Genomic DNA, 14,252 nt, shown 5'->3' on the forward strand with positions numbered 1-14,252 from the left:
TAACCTTAAGAAACGCGCTAGCGACTGATGCTAGCAGTCGCGGTCTTTAGCATCCTTGTTAGCTTGCCAGACTCCCATGCCAGAGACGCAGGTTCGAGTCGAGTATAGGCCCGGTTACACAAAACTAGCTTCTGCTGTAAACAAACAACAATCAAACAGCGCCACCTATTGGCACATCGATAGATACAGCTGGAATCAGAATCATAACATTATCATAAGTGCCAGATGTAGGTCAGTAAGAGCTGTACATGCAAACCTCACTCCCCTAGCCTTAAGAAACGCGTTAGCGACTGATGCTAGCGGTTGCGGTCTTTAGCATCCTTGTTAGCTCCCATGCCAGAGACGCAGGTTCGAGTCCAGCTTGGGTCGAGTATAGGCCCGGTTACACAAAACTAGCTGCTGCTGTAAACAAACCACAATCAAACAGCGCCACCTATTGGCACATCGATAGATACAGCTGGAATCAGAATCATAACATTTATCATAGGAGCCAACAATATGCCAAATATAAAATAGATTACAAGCTAGTAACAGTTTTTTTTTTTTTTTTTTTTGTATAACTTTGTTTGTAGTTGTACACTCACGCTTGTTGTGATGGTCTCATCAGATCGTCGATCGGCAGCTTGAGTTGTTCCACCACTGGGGAACAGAGAGGATGAAGGGAATGGCGACTTTCTGGTTCGTTATGAAGGAACAACCGAGCTGACGCAATATACACATGTATTAAGTTAGAAAGGCTGTATTTCCAGTCACTTTTTCAGTCCTGAAGACCAACAACATCAAAGCCTTTAAGATTCATTTTATAAAATGTAATTATGAACACAAGGACCTGTTTGTTTCTTGAACATGAAGTAAAATTACTAGTCGATTTTGCTACAGAATTGCAGGCTGCAGGTGTTCATTAGTGTCAAACAGTTTATTTATGTAAATCAGATACTTAAATAACGTTAGATTAACCTAGGCATTCCGGTGCTCATTATTAGTCTCATTGAAAATAATTCTAAAATGTTCATGAACTGTATCTTTCGGTTTATAAATGAAAGAGCAGTGACATCTAGTGGCCGTGTCTAAAAATACACTATCCACTACCACGTCGCTTCGAACCTTTCAAAACATACTGAAATAACCTCCAAAATGTAAATAATTCACACTCGTTCAAATTTAACTGCTTCTGATCCAAATATATATATATTTTTAACAAGACTTCGAATAAGAATGTATTTTTCAGAGCGCTCCCCGTCGGCAGGTGTCGCTGTGCGCAGATGAGACGCCGGCGACGCGCTCAGTCTTCATGAGAGGCTCATGGACGCGCACGCAGCGTCGTCAAAGTAAGCAGTGCTGCATGTGGACGAAGGATCAGACGAAACCTTCATTAAACGCTGGAGTGTACGCATATATCACCATAAATATATTCATTTCACACGCTGACTGCGTGAACGCGCCGCAGTCATGGTGAAGGAGCAGTTTAGAGAGACGGATGTGGCCAAAAAGATGTAAGTTTGTGGGTTGCATGCACGTTTCATCAGAACTTTACACACAAATATCATGTCAGCTGTGTGTCTGTTACACTGTCCTTGTTGTGTATGACTTTGTTCATGCATGTAAAAGTTGTTCATGCATGTAATGAGTGATATTGATGTTTGATTCTCTGGCTTTATCAGAAGTCACATCTGTTTTGGCATGAAATCAGCAGAACAGATGAGACAACAGGCTCATATTCAGGTGGTCAGCAAGAATCTTTACAGCCAGGACACCAGCCACACACCACTGCAGTATGGAGTGCTGGACCACCGCATGGTGAAGCCACTAATACACACACACACACACACACACACACACACACACACTACTCTCTTCATACAACAGAAACATGGTTTGTTAGATGATTAAACGAGGCTTGATCATCTCTCATGTGCTCAGGGTACCAGCGAGAAGGACAGGCCATGTGAAACCTGTGGGAAGAACCTTGCGGACTGTCTCGGACACTATGGATATCTGGATCTGGAGCTGCCCTGCTTCCACATCGGATACTTCAAAGCTATCGTTGGGATCCTACAGGTGAGATCATCCGTACAGTGTTTTGCTCAAGGTTCACTGTCAGATTCAATATAGCATTTAAACGGTTAGTTCACCCAAAAATGAAATTTCTATTTCAGAACGGAGGCTCACTATTGGCCAGCATCACACTCATCACACACATGACCAGCGTCGGCCAATAGTGAGCCTCCGTTCTGACGTAAAAAGTATTCTCGTCATTGATAAACTTAAGGTTGAGCCACTGGAGTCACTTTCCGACACTTTCAAGTGTACTCACTTTCTGGGCCGGCAAGTTTCACTAACAGAGAAGCCTGTGGAGGAGTGAGACAGCTCTCAGATTTAATCAGAAATATCTTAATTTGTGTCCTGAAGATGAACTGAAGTCTTACGGGGTTGAACAACATGAGGGAGAGTAATCACTGACAGAGTTTTCATTTTCAGGTGAACTAACCCTTTAACTGCCCCATCCTTCTGTCTATTATTTTTTTAAGTTTGCATGATAATATACAAAGAGTAAGTCAATATAAAGTATTATAAAAAAAATAAAAAAATATTATTATATAAATCATATATACTATTAAAAAATAATATATTGCATATTTATATTATGATTTCTATTGTATTATAAAATATTATATATTATTGACCTAGAGGTGTAGAAAAAGTAATAACATAAAATACTATACAAACTATAAATATAAATAAAATATGTACTGTATTATAAATTAGTGTATATTATTGACTTATACGTATAGAAAAACACAGTATAAATTGTTTAAAAAAAATTGCAAATGTAAGTAATAATCATATAATACATAATATCGTATAAATATAAGTAATATAAATGTATAATTTGGTGCAATAATATATAACTTGTAATAATGCTTATAAGAAGTCAATAATATCAAATGCTATAAAACTGTGACTAAATAATAATATAAAATACATTATAAATATTATGGTTAATAAATTACATTATATTACATGCAATTTAATGTGTATTATAATATAATACAATATAAATCATAATAATATAGTTAATTTTTAAATTATTTTTACTTAATTATATTAAAAAGGTCTTTTATTATGAATTATATTGAATTTTTGGTCACACTATATTATGGTCCAATTCTCACTATTAACTACGACTTTTGCCTCAATAAACTCCTAATTACTGCTTGTTAACAGTTAGTATAGTTGTTAAGTTTAGGTATTATAGGATTAAGGGATGTAGAATATAATCATGCATTATTATGTGCTTTATAAGTACTAATAAACAGCCAATATCCTAGTAATATGCATTATGCATGATAATAAACAACTAGTTAATAGTGAGATTTGGACCCTAAACTAAAGTGTCACCGTATTTTTATATTATTAGTATTTATATTGATAGTGTTTGTTATTTTATATTATTGGCCTATGACAGTTATGCATTCTTGTCCGTGCAGATGGTCTGTAAGACTTGTTCTCACATCCTTCTGGCCAAAGAGGAGAAGCTTCAGTTTCTGGATTACTTGCGCAGACCTGGACTGGCGTACCTGCAGAAGCGCGGACTCAAGAAGAAGATCTCGGACAAGTGCAGGAAGAAGACCATATGCATGACCTGCAATGCGTTTAACGGTAAAACAGCGGATTGATGAACTCTGCACTCTCGCATGATGAAACATTAGGGTTGGGTATCGTTTGAATTTTAACGATTCCGATTCCAATTTCGATTCTGCTTATTGATTCCGATTCTTATTGATTCCTAATTTCAATTCCAATACTCTAAAAGAACAACAACTTGGATATCATTCACATATGTGACCCTGGACCACAAAACCAGTCACATGGGTACATTTTTTGAAATTGAGATGTATACATCATCTGAAAGCTGAATAAATAAGCTTTCCATTGATGTGTGGTTTGTTAGGATAGGACAATATTTGGTCGAGATACAACTATTGAAAATCTGGAATCTGAGGATGCAAAAAAAATCATAACATTGAGAAAATCTCCTTTAAAGTTCTACATTTATGTTGGTGATTGTGCTGCATTCACTCACAGAAATACATGTTTTATATATTTACGGTAGGAAATCTACTAAATATCTTCATGGAACATGATCTTTACTTAATATCCTAATGATTTTTGGCATAAAGGAAAAATTAATAATGTATTGTTGGCTATTGCCACAGATATACCCGTGCGACTCGTGACTGGTTTTGCGGTCCAGGGTCACATTTAATTGTAGCTGAATATCATGAACCGAATTCAACAGGCTAGAGAACACTTATGCAAGGAACCTGTGGTTTAAAAATACCATAGAAAAACCACTAGCCTCATTAATATACATTTCAAGCATTAATAAAGACAAGTAAACATTCAGTAATTAAAAAAGAACAATAGCAACAAATAGATACAACTGAACAAAGATGCTATTGAAATAAACAGTGTTTTAAGATCTGTGTTCAGGTTCTGTAATAACACTGAAACACATTAAAATGCTCACAAAGGAATCGATAAGAGGAATCAAAATTAAACTTGTATAACGAGCATCTCATTCCTGACCTCAAGTATTCGATTCCCGACCCTATGAACCATTGCTCGTGTCTCTCCAGGCCCTGTGAAGAAATGTGGCTTGCTGAAGATCATTCATGAAAAGTATAAGACCACGAAGAAAGTCATCGATCCCATGGTGTCGGATTTCCTCCAGTCGTTTGACGTCGCCATTGAACACAACAAAGAAGTGGAGTCACTGCTGGCCAGAGCACAGGTTAATATCCACCAATCAGGAGATAGGACAACTAAAGCCCTAGTCGGACGGGATTAACTTTACCAGGGTAGATGGAGTAATGTAATGTTACCACAGGACGTCTGTAATATTTATGGCCGGTTATTAATTTGGTCGGTGCATTCGGTGTTAGAGACAGCAGCCTAATATTCCTTCTGTTGTCTGTGTCATTAATGCTAATAAAACAACAAAATACAGCTTTAACAAAGATGAAACTATATTTAATTTCTACAGTGAACTAATAGTGTTATTTTACATTTAGGCCTAATTATTAATTTCTGTACCTGATACTGTTACACTTTGTAACTTTGTTGTTTAGTATTCATCTCTGCTCGTAGTTTGTGTATTTGTTCTTATTTAATTACTGACTATTCACTTGTTTTTAATAATGTTTGAACTTTATCAGTCAGGTTAGTCGTTTTTGATGTGGTATCGAAGTACTTCAAGTGAGCTTTAAGTAATAAATGAAAAGTAAAGTTGCATTTGCACCACTAACTGAAAGTTTTATATCCTCTTCTCGTTCTTTGTCATCCAGGAAAACCTCAATCCTCTGGTCGTGTTGAATCTCTTCCGGAGGATTCCAAACGAGGATATTCCTCTTCTGCTGATGAATTCTGAATCCGGGAAACCCGCTGACCTGATCCTGACGCGCCTGTTAGTGCCGCCCCTTTGCATCCGGCCCTCCGTTGTCAGCGACCTCAAATCAGGCACCAATGAAGATGATCTGACCATGAAGTTAACCGAAATCATCTTCCTCAACGACGTCATCAAGAAGGTACACAGGTCCCGTTTGAGATGACAAACAAAAAAAAAAACGGTCCAACAATTATTTAAATGGATCAATCAGAATAATTTTGACCATAGAAATGCATTCATTTTTAATTCTGTACATTTATATCACGAAATTCAAACAATAAATGGCCTTTTGACGCTCTTAAATGTGAAGTGACAGATCGCTGTAGCGCTGAGTCTTTTCTTCCACTTTAAAACAATTTGTATCTCGAAAAACATGCATGAACATCAGAAGGTATGCTGAAAGATACAGTACAACTTACCGAAATCCGTATCATGTCTCATGAAATCACTCAATCTGTGTTTCATCCGCGGAAAGACGTCAATAAAAACAGCTAGGGAACAATATCACTTAATATTGCATCTTCCTCAGGGAAGTCATCCAGTGTTCACTAGCAAGCTATAAAACACTAGAGGAGAGCTTATTTACTGTTAAAGGTATAGCGGAGGATGTTTTACTTCCTGGTGGGTAGTCTAAACCAGAGCCATAGAGAGAGAGAGTTGCGACACTCTTTGATGTCGCCGCTATGGCTGTCACGTGGTTAATGTAAGCCCCAATAGTTCCAAAACGTACGCTGGCTGTCATGTTCTTCTATGGGACAGACAGCAGCGATTGCATTATTGAACGGTGAATATAAAATAAAACACACACCCAAGTACTTTTTCAGCTGTTATAGCATTATTGCATTTTGTTAATGTCAGTTTTGCATTTGGAGATAAGTTTTAGGCTATATTTTTGGAGGGAAAAGCTTAGTGTTCATGTTCGCATGGGTAGTAGCACTGGCTTTAGCGGCTCTAACTTAACTTTTCCATATCATTCATCTGATGATGGACGTCTCATGATATTTATTTTAGCACAACTGCGCTGTATTAGGCTATTGATTCCCGTGATTTTGCTTATAAATTTTGATTCAGCCATTAGCCTACCTTCGTGATCACGCAAGAGGTCTGCCGTGGCGGTCCGTTCAGAATTCACTTAGAAGCTAGCTCACTTCTTCTGATGAAAGTGGCCACCCCCAGGACCACAACGTGAAACATAATCATGTTAAGACTAAGCATATTATTTTAAGATTAAGGCCATACACATTATCAAAACTATAACAGATTAAAAACGAATTTAAGCATGGCTGATACAAATGAAGGTTTTCAAATAAAATATTTTTTATTAAACAATGACAGACAACAAAAATGTGTGCTTGTGTGTGTGTGAACAAGAAAAACAAAAACCAGGGGCAGGTGATCCATGAAACAGACAGGACTGGTGATGGCCATAACAATCCTAAAGGTCCAGCATTGTTCTCACAAGCCGCTTCACTCAAGACAATAATAACATAATGAAAAGTTAGTATATCCCAAAAAATTAAATAAAATAAAAGTTGCTATAAAGGTGGTAGCGATTCATTACCGAACTCTTAGCTGACGAAGTCGCGCTAGCTAACTAATGTTAGCTAGCAGGCAGTGCTTGAAAATTGGTTGAAACAACCAACATAAAATATAAATAATTACGCTGTGCATGTACAAATGAAGACCAGTATAAGCATCGCAAAGGGCCTCTGATACAATATAGACAGTTGACAATTCAAAAGAGGTCGATATTTCAGCAACTTAACTCTGGAACAACTCAACGCGCAGCAATGTAAGTGAATGGTGTCCAACGCCCACATGACAGTGTTTGGAACTATTTCGATCTTCATATCCCGGAAGTAGGCTGTTAAAAGCGCCGCATTATTTACAACGGAGGTCTATGGGAGTGTCGCAACTCTCTCTCTCTATGGCTCTGGTCTAAACTATTGGTCCTCCTAATTGTCAATCATTCTGGTGAATCAATCAAACTTTTCAAAAAGTGGAGAGGGCGGGTCTTATCTAAAATTTGGAAAGATCCTCCGCTATACCTTTAATTACATATGTATGTTTGAATAAATTTGCCATGAAGATGTGTTTATGAAAACTGCCTTATGTTCAATAGTTGTAGCAATACAAACATTTCAGTGTTTTTTATTTGAGTGTAAATATTGTATCTGGAAACAAATAGCAGTCGAGTATAATAGCTCTGTTGTTGTATAGTGTACCAAATGAGAGGTTCCCTGTATAGTTTACAGCATTATTTGGGAACGTTTTTTTTCCTTAAGAAAAATCAAACAATCGGTATTGTTATCGGCCGATATCATTCTGAATAATCGGTATCCGCAGAGAAATTTAGTATCAGTGCATCTCTAGTATATAGGGCTGCACCATATTGAAGAAAAATACGATATTCGATATGTGATACGATAATGCTTAAAGTGTGTAAAATTAACTTAAATTATCTTAAAAATATATTTAAAATTATATAACCAACATACGTGTTTCACATTCTTTTTGTGACAAGAAAACATCCCTACAACTTCTGAAAGTGAACATCAGTGTTTTACTGTATATAAGAAGTTAATATTTAATAAAAGAAGTGTTATTTTAACATCAGTGTAAACCACGGGGTTCAGGTTATCCTACATTAGGGTTATTAAACAACAGAAACTGAATAATCAAATGTAAAAATAAAACTCTGCTTACTTTTCACTTTCTGAATTAAATATATCCTGATTCTTATTAAAGCTACAAAAGTTATTCAGCCGAGAGCAGCGAGTGATTTTCTCTTTGTCTTTTGATCATGACCCCAGTTATTGCAAGCCGTTGCGATATGCATATTGCGATATACATTTGCGATATTTAGATAATTTTGATATATTGTGCATCTCTAGTATACATGACTAGTAAATGTGGCATAACTGTAGTTGTGTACACCCACAGCACCGCATGTCAGGAGCCAAAACCCAGATGATCATGGAGGACTGGGACTTTCTGCAGCTCCAGTGCGCTCTGTACATCAACAGCGAGCTTTCAGGGATCCCGCTCAACATGGCACCCAAGAAATGGACCCGTGGCTTTGTGCAAAGGCTCAAGGGAAAACAGGGTACGACCCGCTGAGAGCTCAAGGGCTTTCCCATGAGTCTCTGTGGAAATGCTGGTGTTATATTTTGCCTTGTCCAAATATACACACATGCGGTCTTTGCTCTTGACGCATTTCCTCTATTTGTCCCAAGCGTTCAAGTATGCATAAAGACTGCAAGTGTGTGTAGAACTTTTGATTACTCGATGGGACACACTTATAGTCTTGCAAAAAATGCAAGTGTTTACATGGCTTTTATTTATTATATTTTCAATACTGTGCATTTTAAAATAAACTTCTACATGTACTTCTACATGCAACTAACAGAAAACACAAATTTAAAATTGTGGTGCTTCTAATTAAGTCAAAATGTTGTACAAAATAGGCCTAGGCTCATCTTTGCACCAATAAAATATGCAACACTTTGTTTTTACTACCAAATTATATGCATCTAATTAATTTAAATTACAGTGGAATGTTTTCCTCGACATCTCGCGATTTCGGGGTGCATGAGTTCCAGAACATAGTGCATGATGGGATACACTGTACTGGAGATAGTGTGTGTGTATTTGGACAAGGCTTCGGTCTTCTGCTTTGACATTAGACGCCCTCCAGTATCGCTCTCACATAAACTTGCCTGGTTTTGCTGTTTCCAGGGCGGTTTCGTGGAAACCTGTCTGGAAAGAGAGTGGATTTCTCCGGCAGAACGGTCATCTCTCCCGACCCAAACCTGAGGATTGATGAGGTCGCTGTACCTGTTCACGTCGCCAAAATCCTCACCTACCCGGAGAAGGTCAGAGCAGTCACTGCTGCGGGTCACAAGGCGTTCACAACTACTCATTTTGACTTGTCAATTAGTTGGGGAAATGGTTAACTATATAGGATTTTTTTTTTAATAGTATTTTATTTTAGAGTTTTTGTTTAAAAATTTTCTGGATTGAATTATTGGTTTTAATTAAATTTTGATAGTCAAGAAGCATTTATTATATTTATCTACAATAATGTGACACTATTAAATGTTGTATTTTTTTCTGAAAATTTCTGGATTTGTGATTTAATACAAATTTATTATCTAAAAACAGTGAACAAAAAAAGTTGTAATTCAAAAAAAAATATATTTAAAGTCCCCCTGTAGTCAATAATTTGATCCCTTAAAACTCCTCTTTGATCACCAAAATTACATATCAAAATTAAATATCTTGAATGTAACTCAACACCCTTGCCTCATTTAGTATGCGTGGTTCTATGAATATGCAAATGAGCCTGTTAAAGTTTGACTAACTGTTAAAAATAAAAACATGGAAGAATGTTCCTTATATTGATAGCTTGCATATCATATGTATTCTGGTTCATACACTCCCCAAAAAAACCTGCTTAAAATGCAATGGATGATGGATGGGGTCAGTAGTTGGTCATTTCGTGACTAATTTGTGCAAGTATAAAATGCAAAATGCAAAGCCTTTGTGTGTGTGTGTTTTCTTTTAGGTGAATAAAGCCAACATTGAGATGTTGAGGAAGCTAGTGCGTAGCGGTCCTGATGTTCACCCGGGAGCAAATTTCATTCAGCAGAGACACATGCAGATGAAGAGGTCAAATACACTTCTCTCCGCTCAAATATTAATGTTCTGTCATCATTTACTCTCCCTCATGTCATCGCAAACCTGTTTGACTTTATTACGATACATCATAACAGCACAGGTATGGTTGCTTTGTGAGACGAACAACAAAAACAAAAAAAATAGTGATGCCTTCTTGATTATAGCATATAAATACTGTTATGAGGATCAGCTTGATGATATGAATCTCCATCCACTTTCATCGTTCATACGTCCTTCAAAACTTCTACAAAGAAAGAAAGTCATAGTTTGTTACTACATGAGGTTTTTCATTCTTCCATGCGCTGTTCCTTCATCTTCTGAATGCGTTTGCTTCAGGTTTTTGAAGTACGGTAATCGAGAGAAGATGGCTCAAGAGCTGAAGTACGGGGACGTGGTCGAGAGACACATGATTGATGGAGACATCGTGCTGTTTAACCGGCAGCCTTCTCTGCATAAACTCAGCATCATGGCTCATATCGTGAGTTATTATTCCTCATTCCTCGAGATGTAACTCTGCGGGGGCGTTACATGCATATATATATATATATATATATATATATATATATATATATATATATATATATATATATATACACACACATATATACATATATACATACACACACACACACACACACACACACACACACACACACACACACACACACACACACACACACACACACACACACACACACACACACACACACACACACACACACACACACACACGTAAGTAATTGATTTTGATTCAGGGGCTTAATAATAGAAATCAAAATAATGTGTGAAATTGGTGTCAATTCTCCTGTATTGTGTTCCAGGCGCGTGTGAAACCTCATCGGACGTTTCGCTTTAACGAGTGTGTGTGCACGCCGTACAACGCTGACTTTGACGGAGACGAGATGAACCTCCACCTTCCGCAGACAGAAGAAGCCAAAGCTGAAGCTCTCGTCCTCATGGGGGTGAGAAAGACGGACACTTTACTATAAGCTTCATCAGTTAACAATGAGCAATACATTCATTTCAGTATTTAATTAATCTTTGTTAATGTTAGTTAATTAAAATACAGCTGTTCATTGTTTGTTCATGTTAGTTCACAGTGCATTAACTAATGTTAACAAATACAACCTTTGATTTTGGTTGTCATTAATTTATGAAATTAATATTACCTAAATTAATAAATGCTGAATAATAAGTAATGTTCATTCTTAGTTCATGTTAATTAAGGTAGTTAACTAATGAACCTTATTGTGAAGTGTTACGCTCTTTTATGAAGTTACCTCACTTTAGGACTTAATTAGGAAGATTATGCCTGAAAAGGTTGTGAATTTTTCATCAAATGTTAAGTTAAAAAAAATTGCGTAATATGACTTACTGTTTTTGTTTGTTTGGTTTTTATTGTATTTAAATGATATTTGTATTTTTATAATTGAATTTTTTTAATAAATCCCTGTTTCTGTGTTCCTCATTTAGACGAAGGCAAATCTGGTCACTCCCAGAAACGGTGAGCCGCTGATCGCAGCCATTCAGGACTTCCTGACAGGTGCGTTTTCCTCCTGAGCCAATCAGATTTCAGCATCTGATGTCTCGCTTGAAGATGGCGCTGTTAAACCGCGACAATGTGCTTCTTGTCACTTAGAGGTGTTGTAGGATTATTTCTGACGCGTGAGATCCAAACAAGACGCTTCCAGTCCAGTACTGCATTTATCCCTTTATTTGTCACAGTTCCGATGCCACAACACTTTATAATCCACAAGTTCGCATGTCCACGTACGATCCTGACAAATTGTTTGCTTCCCTCATTAGTTACACCTGACTTCACTTGCTCTCTGGCTACTTATACCTATTAAACCCACACTCCACCCAGTGTCCAACAGTGGAACTACAACAAATTATAAATGGAGCATAATGGCTGTTGAAGGTGCAGTGTGTGATTTCTAGCGGCATCTAGTGGTGAGGTTGCAAATTGCACCCAACAGAAGTTATGGTGGCCGACAGGAAGTGATGTCATCGTCTGAGACGGCAGAGAGTAGCCAGTTAAGCAATGAGGTTTCTTTACAAAGATAAAGTAAGAAATTAGGTTTACGTAATTATTCAGTAAAACGATGTTATTGCGAATATTGTGACTTGTTCATCATTGTGTCAGTGTTTTATTTGCTGACTTTAGCTAGAACAACATAGTGACGAAACGCGTTTGTCCGTTTAGGGCCACCGTAGAAACATGTCGATGTGTATATATGTGTGTGTGTAGATAGAAATGGCTCATTCTAAGCTTATAAAAACATAACGGTTCATTATGTAAGGTCTTTATGCACCACTGGAAACAAACATAGTTATGTTTATGATATTGCATTTCTGTCAACAGATCCTCCTAAATATTACACAATGCACCTTTAAACCGCTGATGCTCATGTGTTTTTCTGTATCATGTGACAGGTGCGTACCTGCTCACGCTCAAAGACACTTTCTTCGACCGAACCAAAGCCTGTCAGATCGTCGCCTCCATCCTGGTGGGAAAAGACGAGAAAGTCAAGATCTCCCTCCCTCATCCTGCGATCCTCAAGGTCTGGCGTGAAGGATGAACTGATGCTCTGTGGGGGGAAAATTATGAAATTGCTTTTGAGTAATAACTGTTCACCGAGTGTAATGTTAGCTATTTGATCTGTTTAATTAGATTACAGTTTTGATATGCATATTACAAAACAGGAAGTGACATCGTTTGGACCCTTTCCATGGTGGAAAGACAAATATACAACTTTTTAACCCTAATTTTTTCTTTTTAGTATAAAATGCATCAAGCTTTTCAACTTGTTTCACTTTCCCCCCAATAATTATGTGCAATATTAACCTTATAGATGTCAAAGCTTAAAAATAAAACTACTCGTGTGTGTGTGTGCATACGAGAGCGTGTGTGCAAGAACGTGTTTGAGTCTATTGCAATATTTACTTTTAAGGTAAATAAGAAACATGTCTTCAAGGTTATGCCCTTCATTTTGTGCACTAGTTATTTGAAAGTGTAATGAAGTTGACCTGTGCGTGTCGCTGTGTGTGTCTTGTGTCAGCCGATCAGGCTGTGGACGGGGAAGCAGATCTTCAGTCTGATACTCAAGCCCAGTAAGAGCTGTCCGGTGAAGGCTAACCTGCGCACCAAAGGCAAGCAGTACTGCGGGAAAGGGGAGGATCTGTGCTCCAACGACTCCTGTGAGTGACCCGGCAGCACTTTAAACACACACTTGTCTTCCATGTTTGTTTGTTTGTTTGTTTTTTAACAGTAAACCTGTTTTGCAGCACTTTATTTGCCAAAAAATTAAATTAATTGGTTTCATAGGGCCCTATATTTGCTGAGAACCCCATCTAATATAAGGATACTTTAGATGTAACCCGTGTGTGTGCAGTTGTGGTGATCCAGAACAGTGAGCTGATGTGTGTGTGTGTGCAGTTGTGGTGATCCAGAACAGTGAGCTGATGTGTGTGTGTGTGTGTGTGCAGTTGTGGTGATCCAGAACAGTGAGCTGATGTGTGTGTGTGTGTGTGCAGTTGTGTGTGATCCAGAACAGTGAGCTGATGTGTGTGTGTGTGTGTGTGTGTGTGCAGTTGTGGTGATCCAGAACAGTGAGCTGATGTGTGTGTGTGTGTGTGTGTGTGTGTGTGTGCAGTTGTGTGTGATCCAGAACAGTGAGCTGATGTGTGTGTGTGTGTGTGCAGTTGTGGTGATCCAGAACAGTGAGCTGATGTGTGGCAGTCTGGATAAAGGAACTCTGGGATCCGGATCCAAGAACAACATCTTCTACATCTTGTTGAGAGACTGGGGTCAAGAGGAGGCGGCGGATGCCATGTCACGCCTGGCCCGTCTGGCTCCCGTTTACCTGTGTGAGTCTTCAGTGTGAGTGTGTCTGAGAGTGTGTGTGTCACCATGTGTGGGCATGTTTAGCTATACTTGTGAGGACCAAATGTCCCAACAAGGATAGTAAAACTCGAGATTCACTACTTTGAGAACTTTTTGCTGGTCCTCACAAGGAAAATTGATTAATAAACATAATAAAATGTGTGATTTTTATGTAAAAATGCAGAAAGTTGTGTGTGATGGGTAGGTTTAGTGTGTCTGTGTGTATGTGTGTGTGTG

At 37.9% G+C, this 14,252-nt stretch overlaps 1 protein-coding gene across 1 annotated transcript in view; it reads left to right on the top strand.

Annotated features, from left to right (window-relative positions):
- Positions 1–1,293: 1,293 nt before the first annotated feature.
- Positions 1,294–14,252, top strand: part of polr3a (polymerase (RNA) III (DNA directed) polypeptide A) — a 37,401-nt gene continuing 24,442 nt past the window's right edge. The window contains exons 1-15 of the mRNA XM_082152384.1: positions 1,294–1,493; positions 1,662–1,797; positions 1,921–2,058; positions 3,489–3,660; positions 4,641–4,795; positions 5,349–5,588; positions 8,393–8,555; positions 9,188–9,324; positions 10,017–10,120; positions 10,466–10,607; positions 10,951–11,091; positions 11,603–11,672; positions 12,566–12,693; positions 13,192–13,330; positions 13,835–13,999. Coding sequence (XP_082008510.1) covers positions 1,450–1,493; positions 1,662–1,797; positions 1,921–2,058; positions 3,489–3,660; positions 4,641–4,795; positions 5,349–5,588; positions 8,393–8,555; positions 9,188–9,324; positions 10,017–10,120; positions 10,466–10,607; positions 10,951–11,091; positions 11,603–11,672; positions 12,566–12,693; positions 13,192–13,330; positions 13,835–13,999 — 2,074 coding nt within the window. The 5' untranslated portion in view covers positions 1,294–1,449. The remainder of the gene's footprint in view (positions 1,494–1,661; positions 1,798–1,920; positions 2,059–3,488; positions 3,661–4,640; positions 4,796–5,348; positions 5,589–8,392; positions 8,556–9,187; positions 9,325–10,016; positions 10,121–10,465; positions 10,608–10,950; positions 11,092–11,602; positions 11,673–12,565; positions 12,694–13,191; positions 13,331–13,834; positions 14,000–14,252) is intronic.

Source organism: Leuciscus leuciscus (assembly GCF_965113295.1).
Source record: "Leuciscus leuciscus genome assembly, chromosome: 21".
Lineage (NCBI taxonomy): Eukaryota > Metazoa > Chordata > Actinopteri > Cypriniformes > Leuciscidae > Leuciscus > Leuciscus leuciscus.